This window comes from Labrus bergylta, chromosome 8, assembly GCF_963930695.1.
Source record: "Labrus bergylta chromosome 8, fLabBer1.1, whole genome shotgun sequence".
In the NCBI taxonomy this organism is placed as follows: Eukaryota; Metazoa; Chordata; class Actinopteri; order Labriformes; family Labridae; genus Labrus; species Labrus bergylta.
Window position 1 is genome coordinate 25,063,137 of NC_089202.1, and position 17,085 is coordinate 25,080,221.

The 17,085-nt window shown below is 45.6% G+C and overlaps 4 protein-coding genes across 6 annotated transcripts in view; 3 read left to right on the forward strand and 1 right to left on the reverse strand.

Annotated features, from left to right (window-relative positions):
• bmper (BMP binding endothelial regulator) overlaps positions 1–3,210 on the forward strand; it is a 35,472-nt gene extending 32,262 nt beyond the window's left edge. The window contains exons 15-17 of the mRNA XM_065958205.1: positions 433–775; positions 1,412–1,542; positions 2,321–3,210. Coding sequence (XP_065814277.1) covers positions 433–775; positions 1,412–1,542; positions 2,321–2,502 — 656 coding nt within the window. The 3' untranslated portion in view covers positions 2,503–3,210. The remainder of the gene's footprint in view (positions 1–432; positions 776–1,411; positions 1,543–2,320) is intronic.
• Positions 3,211–4,748: 1,538 nt separating this feature from the next.
• eaf1 (ELL associated factor 1) lies at positions 4,749–8,652 on the reverse strand. Of its 3 annotated transcripts, none has more exons than XR_010666778.1 (7): positions 8,347–8,644; positions 7,088–7,182; positions 6,786–6,922; positions 6,442–6,614; positions 5,771–5,989; positions 5,538–5,641; positions 4,749–5,503 (listed from the first exon to the last, which is right to left on the reverse strand). XR_010666778.1 is itself a non-coding variant. In XM_020656634.3 (7 exons), the coding sequence occupies exons 2-7, from the start codon at positions 8,447–8,449 to the stop codon at positions 5,592–5,594; spliced, it is 777 nt and encodes a 258-aa protein (XP_020512290.2). In that variant the 5' UTR covers positions 8,450–8,465; positions 8,544–8,652; the 3' UTR covers positions 4,749–5,591. The 3 variants fall into 3 exon arrangements, 2 of the variants coding, with proteins under 2 accessions (XP_020512290.2, XP_020512289.2); XM_020656634.3 differs by having other exon boundaries at positions 4,749–5,641; positions 8,347–8,465; positions 8,544–8,652; XM_020656633.3 differs by having other exon boundaries at positions 4,749–5,641.
• A 150-nt stretch (positions 8,653–8,802) lies between these two features.
• On the forward strand, positions 8,803–12,009 carry mettl6 (methyltransferase 6, methylcytidine). The gene is made up of 5 exons (XM_020656631.3): positions 8,803–9,580; positions 9,723–9,857; positions 10,016–10,186; positions 10,754–10,895; positions 11,080–12,009. The coding sequence occupies exons 1-5, from the start codon at positions 9,257–9,259 to the stop codon at positions 11,232–11,234; spliced, it is 927 nt and encodes a 308-aa protein (XP_020512287.1). The 5' UTR covers positions 8,803–9,256; the 3' UTR covers positions 11,235–12,009.
• Positions 12,010–14,492: 2,483 nt separating this feature from the next.
• On the forward strand, positions 14,493–16,145 carry LOC110001192 (E3 ubiquitin/ISG15 ligase TRIM25-like). The gene has a single exon (XM_020656632.3). The coding sequence runs from the start codon at positions 14,493–14,495 to the stop codon at positions 16,143–16,145; it is 1,653 nt and encodes a 550-aa protein (XP_020512288.1).
• Positions 16,146–17,085: the final 940 nt, after the last annotated feature.

Here is a 17,085-nt window from a genome sequence, read left to right on the forward strand (position 1 = left end):
GATGGATTTTAACCCTTTTGAAAAAGACTACACAGACCGGATTCAGGATTTCTTTGCCATATTATTTATCAGACCTTTTACTACCTTACAAACCCACACGCACATCCTCGGGCAGAGGTCTCCTGGTGGTTCCAAATGTAAAATTAAAAACAAAAGGGGATATGGAACGACCTGCCTGAGGAGATCAGGTCGGCAGAATCAGTCATCTCTTTCAAGTCCCTTTTTAAGACACTTTTTCAGGCGAGCCTTTCCTGATTTTTGTTGATTTTAAATTGTCGCTATTTTCACTTTTTAGAATTCCTTTAAAGTAATTGTATGTATTACCCCTTTGTGTGTGTGTGTGTTATGTGAATTAGATTCTGTCATTGGTGGTGCAGTCCGTTTGTGAATCAGGCCCTCAGAAATGTTTCCTCTTTCCCTCTCGCCCTTCAGGTCTGGAGATCACGTGGGACGGCGACAGTTTCGTGGAGGTCGTGGCCGCTCCTCACCTGCGTGGACGCCTCTGCGGCCTCTGTGGAAACTACAACGGCCACAAACGTGACGACACCATGGGAGGGGACGGTCAGTTCAAGTTCGACGTGGACGAGTTTGCCGAGTCGTGGCGGGTGGAGGGGAACGAGGTTTGCTCGCAGCAGCACCTGCCTCGCAGACCCGCTTCCTTCCTGTGCCCCGGCAGCGTGAAAGTCAAATTCCGCGCTCACAGAGAGTGTCAGAAGATAAAGTCCTGGGAGTTTCAGAAGTGTCACCGTGTGGTCGACTTCGCTCCTTTTTACAGGTGAGACGACCTCGTCTAAATCTGAGTTTTGTTACTTCACGTACTCTTCAGGAGTTGAGTTTATTTTGAAGGTTCAGGAGTCGAGTTGAAGAACTTGTGTTTAAGAGAGAAAGCTGAAAACAACACCTGAAGAGTTCAAATAGTAATCCGACACGACGATATCTACATTGTCTGACTGCTCATCATTATAGTGAATAGTTTCAGCTGATGACGTATCTACACTCCTGCACTTTAACATATATATCTCTGATTGCACAGCCAGAAATTTGCATAGCTCTGGATAACCCCCTATAACATTTTTGCACATTTACCACTGCCATCACTGTTTTTGCAAACTTACATCTCTTACCTCCAGCAAGTATTTTTACATTCAGTTGACAAGCCTGAATAAATGTTGTATTTCATTTTTCATTTTTTTTTAATCAGTAGGAATGTTAAGCTAAATCCTTGACGTATAAATCTCTTCCTATTCTTATTTTTTATATTCTAAGTGCTTATTTATGTATCTATTCTTATATTGTTTTATTTGTTTTGATAACATGCTGCTGTAAAACCACAATTTCCCAGTTTGGGATCAATAAAGTAATTCTATTCTATTCTATTCCATTCTGTCAATAACATCCATGTGCTCTGCAGGTCGTGTGTGACGGACATGTGTGAGTGTCCCGTCCATAAAAACTGTTACTGTGAGTCGTTCATCGCCTACAGTCGAGCCTGTGAGAGGGAAGGCGTCCCTGTCGTCTGGAGGCCCGACACCGCCTGCATGGGTGAGTGACAGATCTCGATGTTTGACTACAAACTAAAACAACGTGAAAAGTCAAAGAGGAGGATAACAAACGTAACGAGGTGCAGAATTTAAAGTGGATGAGTCAGACTTGCATGGAGAGATGGATCGTGTACAACCTGAGCGAGAGCACAGCGCCCCCTGTACTTTACAGAGCTTATTGAATGATTAGTCAAAATGCCCGTCTCTGCCCGGGGAGCTTTTATTGTGAAATGCTGTTTGACCTCCATGAAGTGACTTCCTGAGCGCCGTGAGAGAGAAGACAGACACGTGTGTAATTTAGAATTTTGTAAGTCATCGTGACCTTTTAAGAACGCACATCACCTGACTTTGAAAATACATGTTTCCATGTTTTTTGATGACACTGGTGTTACAGATTAAAGAGTTATCGTGTTAACTGGTGACTTTTAGCCGAATGCATCTGTGGTTGTCATGGTTACAACAGATGTTTGAGACAGTAAGAGTCCTAATGAACGTCTCTGTTTAGTTTTTTATTGTAATGTCAAAAAATACTGATCATGTCTGTAACTATGACGACCAGCTGAGAGTCACCAGTTAACACGGTCACTCTTTAAACCGTAACACCGGTGTTTTAATTATTTTAAACCATTTTCCAAAAGGTGTGATCATTTCAGAGAAACTATCACGTGTTCAGTCTGAGATCATGAACTATTCACTGCTTTTTATCTTTTACATGTTAAATAGTTATTTGGACGACGTGTTTGCTGAAGTTTTTTTACCTTCTTCTCTTCCTCCTGCAGCCACCCAGTGTAAACACGGCGCCGTGTACGACACCTGCGGGCCGGGCTGCACCAAAACCTGCGACAACTGGAACGAGATCGGGCCGTGTCACAAACCCTGCGTGGCGGGCTGCCACTGCCCCGCCAACCTGGTGCTGTTTCAGGGACGCTGCATCAAACCCACATCCTGCCCGGGGCGGTGACCCCTGTGATCCTGGTGGGCGGGGGGGGGGGGGGGTGAGGATGATTGACGGTTAGGTATCAAATTTAAGGGGCCAAACGAGTCCAGAAGACTTTGGGGGTCTCAAAGTGAGAGATCAGATATGAAGAGGTACTCAGGGTCTGAATCTTCACGAGGGAACGCTGCAGCGACTTCACAGAGTGGAGAGGCGGCGGAGCCTCGCCTCTTGTAATACCAATCACCATCACCAGGGGGCGTAAATCAATCTTAAATAGGAAGAGCTGAACTCCAAAGAGGAAACTCTAGAGCTCTTTTTTCTGAGGTGTTTCAGCCTCCACCACCTGAAGACGATCGTCCACTTTACCATGAACTTTCAGGAATCTACCCGGGCAACTGGACTCCCGTTTTGAGCCACAATGGCGCCCACATTTCTCTGAAAAAACATTCTGAAGTGGGAAACTGAGCTCCTGCTTTTGGAATAAAGTGACCTCTGTTCCCTCGTTGCAGTCTGTAAGCTAGCCAGATTTATATGAAAGACAGCTTTTATATGATTATTGTTCTAATTATTATTATTAATATTATTATTTGTTGTTGATGTTAATTTATATATCGGTCGAATGATGTCGTTATAAATGATCGAAAGGGAAACTAAAGATATTTATGTGCTCGCCGTGTCGCTGTTTGAAGAGAAATGTGACTGTGTGGATAAAGTACTGTATCGTGTTCTGTACAGCGTGTTGTTGTGGTTCGTATCAAACTGAAGGTGTTTCTTTTTAGCAGATGTTTCACTTGACGATAATTATTTAAGACCAGCAATATAATCTCTAATCAAAGTTACCTTCTGACTGCTGTCTTTACTCTCTGAAGAAGAAAACATGAACCACAGGTTGACAGGGGAGAATCATCTCCGTGAGTTTGTTTACATGTACTGTGGTCACTTCCTGTCAGCACCTGTGCTCTACCTCTGGTAACTTCCTGTCAGCACCTGTACTCTGACTCTGGTCACTTCCTGTCAGCACCTGTACTCTGACTCTGGTCACTTCCTGTCAGCACCTGTACTCTGACTCTGGTCACTTCCTGTCAGCACCTGTACTCTGACTCTGGTCACTTCCTGTCAGCACCTGTGTGTCTGAAGCTGTTAGTTTGCACTCTCTGAAGTTTGCCGCTTTGGACAAAAGTGTCTGATAAGTGAATCGTAGTGTCCCTTTTTAGACCATATTGAGGATGTGGCGTTTACATGCACACAGAAGCGCTGTTCAGACCACCGTTTCAAATTTGTGATATTTACTGTGTTTCTCCGTCAGCTGCTGCAGAATTAAGAACCCCACAGTGTCTGATCAAAGTTAATGAACACATCTACACACGGACGTGACCGTTAACCTTCCTGCCGTACGTACGCTGCACACCTCAACGGGCCGCACTTCAACTCTTTGGCCTTTTCACAAAACAACACAATCACCTTCTTATTAATCCTAGACGTTAACGCTGTAAGGCGTGAAATGTTTCCACGGTTTAAATACTTCATGAAGATTTAGGATGAAAAAATAAAATGTTCTCTGTTTCACACAAATCTTTACAAACGATACACGAACTCTGAAACGATGAGTCCTCATTCTGAATAAAATATGAAACTAAAGCTCGTCAGATGATTTAAGCCACGTTACATAAACATTATGTAACATTGTAGAGAGCTGTCTCTCCCCCCCGCCCCCTCCTCTCCAGAGTTGACGCTCACGCAGGTTGCCATGTGGTGGACACTGAAGCTTCAGTGTTTAGCCAGCTCTGCATCGGTCTGTAAACCTTTCTGTGTTCTAACCTCTCTCCATTTTTCAAAAACATCTCCAATATTGATCCTAGTTTGAGCACGTTTCTGCTCGTGGAGCTTATTAGAAACATGCAGAGGCTTTTTAGGTCGGGTACAATCACTTCTATCTGAACCAGTTCTCTTGCCCGCTTCCATCGCTGCAACACCTGTTGGTTTGACCTGATAACTGCTCTCATATCTGACAAACCGAGGGGCGTCCAAAACAGGCCATGTGGGGGGGCCTTAAAACCGCCTACCTTCTCTGGTCCAAACAAATCCAGAGCATTCAGGACCAGAATCTAAAGTTAGAAGGAGGACATACTGGCTGCTGCATTGTTGTCAGAGAAGCCAGCACTTCAACAGAGCATGTTTCCTTAATGTCTGATCAGATAGTAAGGTCACTTTATCATCTCACTCACTACACATCTCACTGATTGAACCTTTAAAGAAGAAGACGAGAGGAACAGAATTCAACTTTTTATCAACAAACTTCATTACAGACATAAAACACTGAATAGATCCTGAAGAGCTTGACTGGTTCAAACCAGTTTGAAACATACTGACAGATAATAGTGTTCATGTTTCATGATCAGTGACTTGAGTTCAAACCTTTTCTGCGGAGAATGTCGAGGTAACAGTCTAAAATAATGAAAGGTTTGAAAACTTCAGTCAGGATCAGGGAGCACAGCTGCTGGTTTTCATGCTCCACTCTTTCCTTTGTGGCACCCTGAGCAGCCTCCCCCGTGGACCCGTGCAGCTCGAGCTTTGTCGTATTTAAAAGAACCGATAAAAACACAACAAAAACAACAACAACAACATCGTCTAGAAGCTTCTCACCGGGCTGGAGTGAGAGGACGAGGATTCCTCATCTCTCCATAAAAACAAACAGGTGACACAAGAAGGTTCAACTAGCTGCTCTAAGTTACAGAAAATATTCCTGTGCACTCGAATATATCATCTGATCATCGTACAAACCACTCAGGGTTTCTTCTTTACAAAACAAAATATACACATCTAATCAAAAATACACTCTTAAAGTTACAGGCTGGCTAGCTTAAAGGAGAGACTCCAAATAAAATAAAAAAATACAATCAGAGAGAGAGAGGGAGAGGGAGGGGGGAATGAGAGAGAAAGGGGGGGGAGGGGGGAATGAGAGAGAGAGAGAGGGAGGGGGAGAGAGAGAGAGAGGAGAGAGAGAGAGAAAGAGGGAGAGAGAGAGAGAGAGGGAGGGGAGAGAGATGAGAGAGAGAGAAAGAGGGAGAGAGAGAGAGAGGAGAGAGAGAGGGAGAGAGACTGACCAGCGGCGCTCAGTCGTCGTCGCTGTCGCTGCCCGACTCGCTGAGCTGGAGGTCGTTTCCTGTGAACACCAGAAGAGATTTACTCACACACTCAAAGATTTATAAGACAGCCACTAGATTCCACTTTGAGATTATTTCCCATCATGCTCTGCAAAACGCAGTTGAAATCAAGACAGGGCTTCGCTCACGGAGTGTGTTCATGAGCTGGTTGTTTCCTTGTTGCCGGTCGGCTCCTCCGTTGACCACGGGGTGGCGGTTTGGGGAGGTCTGGCTGAGGGGTCGGGGGGCGTCGTGCTCGCCGTCGCTGCTGCTGTCGTCGCCGCTCCCCGAGGCGCTGGCTGAGTCAGAGGAGCTGCTGCTGCCGCTGCTGCTCATCTGCTCGATCACCTCCACCTCCGCTCGCAGCTCTGCGGACAGCAGGGGGCAGCACAGAGTCAGAGCGGTGGACATAAAGACGTTCCTAACCTTTTTTATTTTATTTAACCTTTATTTAACGGACACGAGGCACAGAAAGTTTAAAGACATCGCAGGAACGCAAGGCATAGTGGCTTCTGGTTCTTTGAAGGTATGAACATAAATAAGAAGGCACCAAACCAAGAAGAGCTTTATAAATAAGCTTCAGCCAGTGGATATACCTGCGCACCTTCAAAGATGGTCAATCTGAGTTAGTGTACAGGTCACAGTGATGAGTGAAGCGTCTACAACCAGTCAAAAACCTCAACGCACAGTGATACACGGTGTCCAATGTAACCCCATGTACAGTACATCTCCATAATCCAACAAAGGAAGAAAGAGTTAACATGTTTATAAACGTATCATAACACGGTTTTAGGATAAGGTCATGTCTGGACCCCCTCACCTCTCTTGATGTCATCCAGCTGAGGCTCGGGGGAGGGATTATCTTTGGAGGGGGACGGGGAGGTCTTGACCCCGGCCCCGGGCTTGGTGGGGGCCCTGAATTGAGAGCTGGGCTGGCTGGAGCGAACCGACTGCTGCTCGATGCGAGCCTGGATTTTACTGCTGCCCTCCGCCCTGAAACACACACCCAGAAACGAAGACGTAACGACTATAAGAGTCCACAGTAATGAATGAAATACCTGTGTGTGGTGTAGTAATACTCTGTGTCCAACAGAGGGAGCCAGAGATTGATTTATTTTACACCTTTGATTCAGAGTTTCTCTTCTCAGAGCGGCGGTCTCTCACCTCGTCTTCTTGACCTGGATGCTGCTGCTCAGCTTCTCCAGGACGAACTCGCCCGTGTCGTGGTTAATGATGAGCACGCAGTCCTTCTGGTACGGACGCTTGTTCCCTTTGAACACCGTCATGGGAGGCGTGGAGCCCTGCAGGGACGACGACAATCATCTGATTATGAACCGTTATGAACTCAGAATCAACGTCTGAGTGATTTCAGCGACGCTCCAGGTTTGAAAAGGCTTCAACAAATTTGATCTTTTTGTTGTAAAACCTCAGAAAATCTTACAGGAACTTCACAGAGGCAGCCTTACTGGAATATGAGGTAATGTTATGGTGACTTCATCTCCTTTCCCGACCTGCAGCTCTCCCTCACAGCTCGTGTCGATGGACGCTGGTTTGAAGTCATCTGAGCAGAGAGGACGATATAATATCATTAATCATCATTATAATATAGAGAGCTCCAGAGCAGTTGTGGGGTTAGGTGCCTTGCTCAAGCGCACCTCGGCAGTGCTCAGGAAGTGGACTGGCACCTCTCCAGCTACCAGACGGTCCGTGTCTGGACTTGAACCAGCGACCCTCCGATTCACAACCCAAGTCCCTACAGACTGAGCTACTGCCGTCCACCAATCACAACCGCTCATTCAACGACAAACATACTTTACTCTTTCCTGTTTGTATCTATTCTGCCCTACAAAGGCAAAAGGCAGTAACTTCAATTTTTTTCAAAAGAGTTTTTGTCATTTTTGGAACATTACAGATGTGCTGTATTATGTGGACAAATATTTTGAGTCAATTGTGTTGTTTTTTTTTGAGAAAATAGTAGTTTGTATTTGCCTTAACTTCCAAAAGCCCTCGAGAAACCAAGACAGAGTCCAGTAACTTCACTCATCAGGGTTTTTGTACTGCAGCATTCAGGAATGCTCAAACTGAAGGTCTTCTGCCTTTGTTTTACTGCAGATCAAAGTGAAGTCACTGTTTCACTGCAGTGCAGTTAAGGTGTTTTAATGCCTTTGTTTTAATATCTTCTGACACACACAGCAGCTTGACTAAAGTGTAGCAAAGAAATAGTGTTTGGTTGAGTTATTTTAACAATGCAACCAAGTGAAATACAGCATCAAATGGAAGTTAATGCCTTGTGCCTTGGCATGACCCCGTTATTATTGTACAGGCAATGCAAAGGCAGAGTACCTTAACTTCCAAATAAGGGTCAAAGGTCATGTTTGAGCTACAGATTTTTATGAACATTAATAACCTCATTAAAAAGACAAAGAATTGCCACATTTCCAATATTCTGCCTGCAGCTCATTTTAAAAACTTTAAAGTCATTTTTCATAAATAAAGTTGGAGTAAATATTCTTCTTCTCTTTCTTGAATGCAGGTTGTGTGCATGTGTGTGTGCTCTCTAAGCTGCAGCATTAAGTTAGAGACAAACAGGCAGCTCTGTGTTTACAGGTGACGTCACGTCATCCTCAGGTTGTTGTGTAATGAACATCCTCCTCCTCCTCTTCATCACTGTAACCCTCTGACACCTGAAGGGGGGGGGGTGGGGGACATTTCAGTGAACACTCACATCTGATGGTGTGAAAAGAAGATTTGGGCCTCTTCTCGAAGCTTTCTCCGAGCTTTAAAACGTGCTCCTCTTTGTCCAGCAGCGGGTTGCTGCTCCCGTTCATGGCTCCTCCTGTCCGTCTGTTGGTTCTAAATCAAATAATAAATCACATTTATGTCCAATGTTCCGTTAAAGGTGTGATCTAAAAGTCTGCTCACTTCAGGGAGAGCTGAAGAAGAGACGTCAACTACTAAACAAAGTTAGCCTGCCGAAGCTAATCGTTAGCAAAACATCCCTGACGTCACTACGCCCCGCCTCTTCCGGTTCGGGCCTGACAGTCAAAGTACCACCGACAACACGAAGCGCTGCTGCTGTTTTTTTAATAATGTATTTCGGTTGCTTATATAATATTAATGAAATTATAACGATGCGTTCATGTGATCCGCTGATGCTCGGATTATTCATATTCGGACGTTTTTCTCCATACTTCAGAAGTTTTCACTCGTAATCTTAATATTTACAGTATATGTGTATATTAGTCTATATAAGATCATTGTTACATTTTGAAAATGTGTTCTTAAGTTAAACACAAACTGTTTATACGTGTATACACTAAACCTGCACAGCTCCGTTAATTAATTTTGTGTTTTTATTTTTCATTTTAGCGTTGAAATGAAATTGAATAAAGAAGAGACTTATTTTTCCGATTATCTTGAAGCCCCCTGAACGCGATGCCAAAGTGTTACACGGAGGGATTTGAGCGACGGACACGATCGTCGTAAATGTGGGGAGAACGAACCCCTTACCTGCTGCGACTTGATGGTTGCTTGTTTTAAAACATGAGTTAGTTAATTTGAATGAAAAGTCGCTGATGTGTTTCTGTAAATTCTCCTTTAGTGACCCGAGTGACTGACGGCTGCTTTAAAGCCTCATGGCGCAGCCAGGAAACTTCAGCATCCCTGCTGGTGCTAATTTATCATCTCACGAAGAAGAAGAAGAAGTGGGACCACCAGGCGGACCGTCTCCTCTGTGTGTCCACGGTGAGACCAACACCTCCACAGCCGGAGGTCTGACCCCGGAGGGTCCGGACAGGCCGGCCGGGGAGCGGGCTCTGGTGTCCGGCTTCAAACAGCTGAAGCTGGAGAAAGACGCTCAGAAAAACTGGGACTTGTTTTATAAAAGAAACACCACAAACTTCTTCAAGGACCGACACTGGACCACCAGGGAGTTTGAAGAGCTCAGGGCCTGCAGAGAGGTGAGGGGGAGAGTCTCAGAGTTCATGTCTGTGAAGTTTCTTAATATAAATCCACTCTTTGGTGGAGGCTTAATGAAGCATCTCTCTCTTTGTGTGTCTCTCTCTTTGTGTGTCTCTCTCTTTGTGTGTCTCTGGTTTGCAGTTTGAGTCGCAGAAGCTCGTGCTGCTGGAAGCTGGATGTGGAGTCGGAAACTGCCTCTTCCCTCTGCTGGAGGACGACCTCAACATCTTTGTTTATGCCTGTGACTTCTCACCACGAGCCGTCGAATTTGTCAAAGTAAGACGTCTTCCATCACAGAGGAGAGTTAATAAGAAGACTTTCAGTCACTGGCCACTGATTGAAAACATTCTGAGATTTTAGAGGAGAAGTCAGAGCATCTCTTTTTTAATAATGATCCAATAAGAAGAAGTTTAAATGCTTCTTTGTGTTAACAGAAAAACCCGGTGTACCGCCCCGAGCGCTGCAGTGCCTTCCAGTGCGATCTGACCAAAGATGATCTGACGGAGAACGTGCCGGAGGGCGCCGTGGATGTGGTCACTCTCCTCTTTGTGCTGTCGGCCGTCCATCCTGACAAGATGAAGCTGGCTCTGCAGAACATCAGCAGGGTGAGAGCAGACAATGCTGAACTGTTCTTTATGCGTTACATTAACGCCCACTGGACTTTAAAAATGTATCTTCCTAACATGCACTCTGTGAGTAGTTACACACACTAAGATTTCTTTCTCATAGTCCACTGCACAGCTCCTACATTGCACCTTTTGCACTTTTTGTGTTTTTTATTTTATATTTTACATTTTTTTATTCTATTTTATATATTGTAATAGCTTCTTATACTGTATTATTTAAGTTGTTGCTAGTTCTGCTTTATTTCCTTGTTAATTGTTTAGCACCAATACACCAAGTCAAATTCCTTGTATGTGTAAATGAACTTGGCAATAAACCCTGATTCTGATTCTGATTCTGATCCTGTGTAAACTCAGCGTGGAGGTCCTTCAGTGATTGGAATGAAGTTTAAAAGATAAACATCTCATCTGCTGTTTGTAAGAATAAACACAGCTGGTTCTTCCTGCTAAAGGATCAGTAAACGTGTGTGTGTGTGTGTGTGTGTGTGTGTGTGTGTGTGTGTGTGTCTCTCTCTCAGCACGCTCTAAACTTTCATGATGTACTTGAAGGTGCTGAAGCCCGGAGGCGTCGTCCTGTTCAGGGACTACGGCCTGAACGACCACGCCATGCTCCGGTTTAAAGCCGGCAGCAAGCTGGGGGAGAACTTCTACGTCCGCCAGGATGGCACCCGGTCCTTCTTCTTCTCTAAAGGTCAGTGACGTTTGGACGGGAGACGATGTGCAGGAGCGATGAGTCAGCTGTTCTGATTATTCATGCAGCAGCGTTATGAAGCGTGAACAGCTGATCGGCTGCTGACATCACAAATATTCCTGATGTCACAGACACGTCGACCTCCTGGACGAGTTCTAAATCGTCTGCTCGCTCTTCTTTTCAGAGTTTCTGGCGGCGCTCTTCGAGGAGACGGGCTTCAGGTGTGTCACTAATGACTACGTCCTGAGAGAGACGGTCAACAAGAAGGAGGGGCTGTGCGTCCCCCGAGTCTTCCTGCAGAGCAAGTTCACCAAAGCCAGCCAATCACAGAGCGGCTGATGTCTCCTTACCATATCCACCTCCAGACATTAAAACTGAAACGTCTGATTGACACAAAACGCTGAAACCTCAGTGGAGGAGGCTCAACGCACTGCAGCGTTTGAATCCGTCACGAGGAGAAGCAGCTGGATGAATATTTAACGCTCCAGAAAATCTGTCAGACGACTTTTTAAATTTGAAAAGTTTGAACTTTAAGTTTAGGAGCGCGACGCTTCACAGGTGTGTCATGAATAAGGTGAATGAAGAGTTAACCTGTCAGTGCCTCTTTTTTAAACAAGCTCAGCCGTCTTCACGTCTGTTTATTTATATTGATGTTGTGACGCTGTCCTGATCGGTCTGGAGCTCCACACACACACACACACACACACACACACACACACACACACACACACACACACACACACACACACACACACACACACACACGATGATTCTCTTCGAGCTGCAGCAGCTTCCTGTTTCATGTTCTGTGGTTAAGCCCCCCCAGCCCCCGTTTAAAAGGATGTTATGTTAACACCTGCAGGGTTACTCTAGATGAGCGATATGTAGACAGAACTTCATCTACAGAGTTTGTTTTTCAAACTCTTTGCAGTCAGAACCTGAATGAAGGGATCAGAAGGATCGCTCTATGTAACATGACTGACACGAGCGCCTCACCTGACAGACTGGATGCCGACTTGAGTCTAAACAACGAGAAACCACACAGACAAGAAGCTGTGAGGTGCGCAGCTTTCATATCTATTCAGGGGCCTCACAATAAAACATTTTGAACACCTCCTCGTCTCTGAGTTCATCAGGCAGCATGGACGTGTGTGTGTGTGTGTGTATGCGTGCGTCTTCTTAATCTGCAGAGGTCAAAGGTCACCTCCTCTGTGAGTAATGAACAAGATGACAGTCAAACAAACCTTTATGAAATCTTTTATTTTGTTCTTATAAAACAAACCGGAGACTTCAGGAAGTAGAGCCCGGCGCGCTGAACACCTCACAGTCAGACGATCACTCTTGAGAGAGAAAAAGAAAAGGAGTTAGTGTTCAGTTTGAAATGTCCTCTCTCCTTTGAATCAGAGATAAACTCCTCACACATAACCCAGCTTTTGCATTCAGCTGATGAAACACAGATTGAAATAATAGGTTAAACAGTCGGGGTCATGGCGGGGGTGTGATGGGTGGTAGCGAGGTGTTGATGGCAGCAGAAGGTTCATGTGTCCACAATCTCATCGGCTGCAAGAGAGGACAGAGTCGCGGGGGGCGGGGTAGGTGTAGAAGTCAGAATAGGGGTCCACACCTCCTTTAAACTCAGGCTCTCAGGCTCTCATTGGCTACTGCGGCTGGGAGCAGTGAATAGAAGCAATTGGCCTCGTTTATGTCGGTGGCGGTAAATTATCAGGATAGTGGCGGCAGATCTGAATCAATCTTTGTGGATTCTGGATTAAATCTTTCTCTGGATTTGGATCGCGGGGACTCTTGGCGATGCAGCAGGAGCGTTTTTTTTTTTTTCCCGGGGGGAGGGGTGGCTTTTATACCTTTATTTTAAAGACAGGACAGTGGATAGACTCAGAAATCAGGGAGACATAGAGCGGGGAACGACATGCAGGAAAGAAGCCACAGGTCGGATTTGAACCCAGGCTGCCCGCTTGGAGGACTACAGCCTCTGAACGTGGGTCGTGCGCACTAACCACTAGGCGGCGCCGCAGCAGGAGCCCATCTTTAAAACACAGAAGTCAGAAGAAACCATTGAGGCAGAGGTCTCAAATCCTGATATCTGCAAAGTATAAATGTTGTTTTTCTCACCTCACATATCTAATGAGAACATTTTAACCCTCAGTAAGACACACACACAGTCAGACACACACACACACAGTCAGACACACACACACACACACACAGTCAGACACACACACACACACAGTCAGACACACACGCACACAGTCAGACACACACACAGTCAGACACACACACTCACAGTCAGACACACACACACACACACACAGTCAGACACACACACACAGTCAGACACACACACACACACACACAGTCAGACACACACACACAGTCAGACACACACACACACACAGTCAGACACACAGTCAGACACACACACACACACAGTCAGACACACACACAGTCAGACACACACACACACACAGTCAGACACACACACAGTCAGACACACACACACACAGTCAGACACACACACACACACACACAGTCAGACACACGCACACAGTCAGTCAGACACACACACACACAGTCAAACACACACACAGTCAGACACACACACTCACAGTCAGACACACGCACAGTCAGACACACACACACACAGTCAGACACACACACAGTCAGACACACACACACACACAGTCAGACACACACACAGTCAGACACACACACGCAGTCACACACACACACACACACACACACACACACACACACACACACACACACACACACACAGAGGATATGACTCCGCCTCCTCGTCCGTACCTTTCACCTCGATCGTGATGCTCTGTCCCACTGCGCCGTCTTGACTCTTTAAACATTCAGCAGTGCAATAATAGCGCCCGTCGTCCTCTGATGTCAGGTCCAGGATCTCCGTCACCACCTGCCTGAGCCTCATGTTGCGGCCAGAGATCGTCTCGTTCACCGTGGTGAAGTACTTTCTGGGCTCCGTCATCTTGACGTCCTCCCAACACCAAACAACGTGCAGCCAGCCGCAGAGTTTGAAGTTGTAAACGGCATTGCAGGACAGTTTGACGGACGAGCCTCTGGAAGGAGTCAGCGTGGCACGTTGGTAACGGAGCTCTAAGGTGGCTAAAGCACAAAACAACGAGACGGAAATAAACTGTTATTCATCAGTTTACACTAAAACTCAGATGAGATGAAAGAACTCTTTAGTTTCCCTTCAGCATTTAAATTAACAAGCACATAGATCCAGCAGGTCACCAGCTGGTTGGTGACCTGTGTGTCTGTGTCTGTGTGTGTGTGTGTGCAGCTTCTTGAACATCAGAACTGAAAAAGAAAAGAGCTCCATGGAGACCATCTGGTGAGTGAGGACTCGGTGTATCCCTTCTTCTCATCTCACCTTCTGAAAGCAGAACCCTTTCTCTCCAAAGAGACTCAAACACGCAGCAGGGTTTTGTTGTGAATCCTCGCCTCTGACAGGAATGTTGTGAAACCCGTCCTCCACACCCTCCTCCCTCTTCAGACTATATTTGATATTCAAATTATGTTTTACTTTTACATTCACTGTGAAGCGAAATGGCACTGCAGCTAGACCCGGAGAGCCTGGGCTGTTCGGTGTGTCTGGACCTGCTGAAGGATCCTGTCACTCTCCCCTGTGGGCACACCTACTGCATGAGCTGTGTGGGACGCCGCTGGGACAAGGAGGACCCACACCACAAGTACAGCTGCCCTCTGTGCAAACAGATGTTCACACCAAGGCCTGCTGTGGTGACAAACGTCATGTTGGCTGATTTAGTGGAAGAGCTGAAGAAGAAGAAGAAACTTCAGGAAGCTCCAGCTGACTCGGTCAAACCGGGAGAGGTCGTCTGTGATGTCTGCGTGGCGAGGGCGAGGAAAGCCTTCAAGTCATGTCTGGTGTGTCGAGTTTCTTACTGTGAGCTCCACCTCCAGCCTCACTTTCAATCCCCTGCTTTTGAAAAACACAAACTGGTTGAACCCTCCAGAAACCTGCAGGAGAGGTTCTGCTCTCGTCATGATGAGGTGATGAAGATCTTCTGCTGCACCGATCAGCAGGTGATTTGTTTTTTCTGCTCTTTGGACGAACACAAAGACCACAACACGGTCTCAGCTGCAGCACATCGGAAAGACAAGTCCAAGGAGCTCGAGCTGAACCTTCAAAATATCCGACAAAGAATCCAGGGCAGAGAGAAAGATGTGAAGCTGCTCCAACAGGAAGAAGAGGCCATCAGTCACTCTGCAGATCGAGCAGTGAGGGACAGTGAGGAGAGTTTCTCTGGGTTTGTCCGTCTCATTGAGAGAAGAATATCTGAGGTGAAAGAGCGAATCAGATCTCAGCAGGAAGAGGAAATCAGTCGAGTCAAAGAGCTGGAGGAGAAGTTGCAGTTAGAGCTCTCTGAACTGAAGCTGAAGGACGCTGAGCTCCAGCAGCTCTTAGACTCTGATGACCACATCCAACTTCTTCTTGATTCCTCTTCGCTGTCGCTCGTCACTGAATCTACATCGGTGCTCAGCGTGTGTGTTAAACCTCTACGACACTTTGAAGATCTGACAGCAGCTGTTTCAAACACCCGGGATAAACTACAGAACGTTCTCCATGAGGAGTGGCCGACCGTCTTACGGAAAGTGATTGAGGTGGATGTTTTACTGCCGCGACCAGAACCCAGAAGCAGAGAGGGGTTCTTCCAGTACTCCCGTCAGATCACTCTGGATCCAAACACAGTCAACACATGGCTGCAGTTATCTGACGGGAACCGAAGAGCAACAGTAACGAAAGGAAAGCAGACATATTCCAGTCACCCAGAGAGATTCACAGACTGGCTGCAGGTCCTCAGCAGAGAGGGTCTGACTGGGCGTTGTTACTGGGAGGTGGAGAGGAGCAGTGGAGTGTCGGTGGCTGTAGCATATAAGGACAGCAGCAGATCAGGACAGGACAGTGGGTTTGGAAACAACGACAGGTCTTGGTCTCTGGGATGCTTTGACTTATCTTTTCATTTCAGACATAAAAATGTGAAAACGTTACTCTCAGGTCCGGCGTCCTGCAGGATAGGGGTGTACTTGGATCACACGGCAGGAACCTTGTCTTTTTACAGCGTCTCTGACACCATGACCCTGCTTCACAGAGTCCAGACCACGTTCACTCAGCCACTCCATGCTGGACTTTCAGTCTACTGGGTCGGAGACACTGCTGAGCTGTGTGAGCTGAAGTAGAGATCGCACCGCCTCCGTTCACTGTGGACTATCAGCTGGGAGTCCTGAGAGTCCACATTTTAACCCTCAGGCATCAGTTTAATTTACTACCCTCTTAAGTCACTAACGACAAAAATATTTTTTTCTACTTTTTTTTGCATACATCTCTTAAACAATTTCAGCCCTGCTCAAAACTACTACTTTTAGGAATTTAACCCTTTAAATGCCAGTTTGATTACTTGATGTCAGTGTTGTTATTTAAGAAAAAACACAAAAATTAGTTTATTATTAAAATTAGTTATTTTACATATAACAAATATTTGGTGGCTGGGGGATTTTTTTCAAATCAGTTTTGGATATGTCAAAGATTATCCAAAATATTGACTTTGATGCATTGTTAGTTTTTGTGTAGCATCAGATTTAAAATGTAGTTCCCTGTTTGGACATTGGAGAGCGAAAATGTCCAATTTACGAAAACTGCTATAAAAATAGAACAGATTGATATTTCTTTCTACTTTTTTTGCATAAATCTCTTAAACAACTTCAGCCCTGCTCAAAACTATCAAATATTGAATAATTATCAGGAATCTAACCCTTTAAATGCCAGTTTGATTACATGATTCTGATTACATGTGCATTCCAAAATTTGTCAAGAGAGAGTCTTTTTTACAAAAAAATGGTGCCATATGCACTTACAGACAAAATGATGGCCAAATGATGGAGTTAAAATTTGACCAAATGGACAAAAATGTCCATAGTGATGCAAGAGGGTTAAACAAACAGAACTCGGGAGTCCACCATTGTTGTTGTAATCCACCTCCTCTGACTAGAATCTTAACGACTTGTGAAACTTGTGTGTTTTCTGTAGTTTGCATGCTCGAAGCAGTTTTTAAAACTTTCCTTTTTTAGTCATCTCAAACACCGTTGTGGTGTCCCATCTGGGGTCATTTAAACTCTAAAA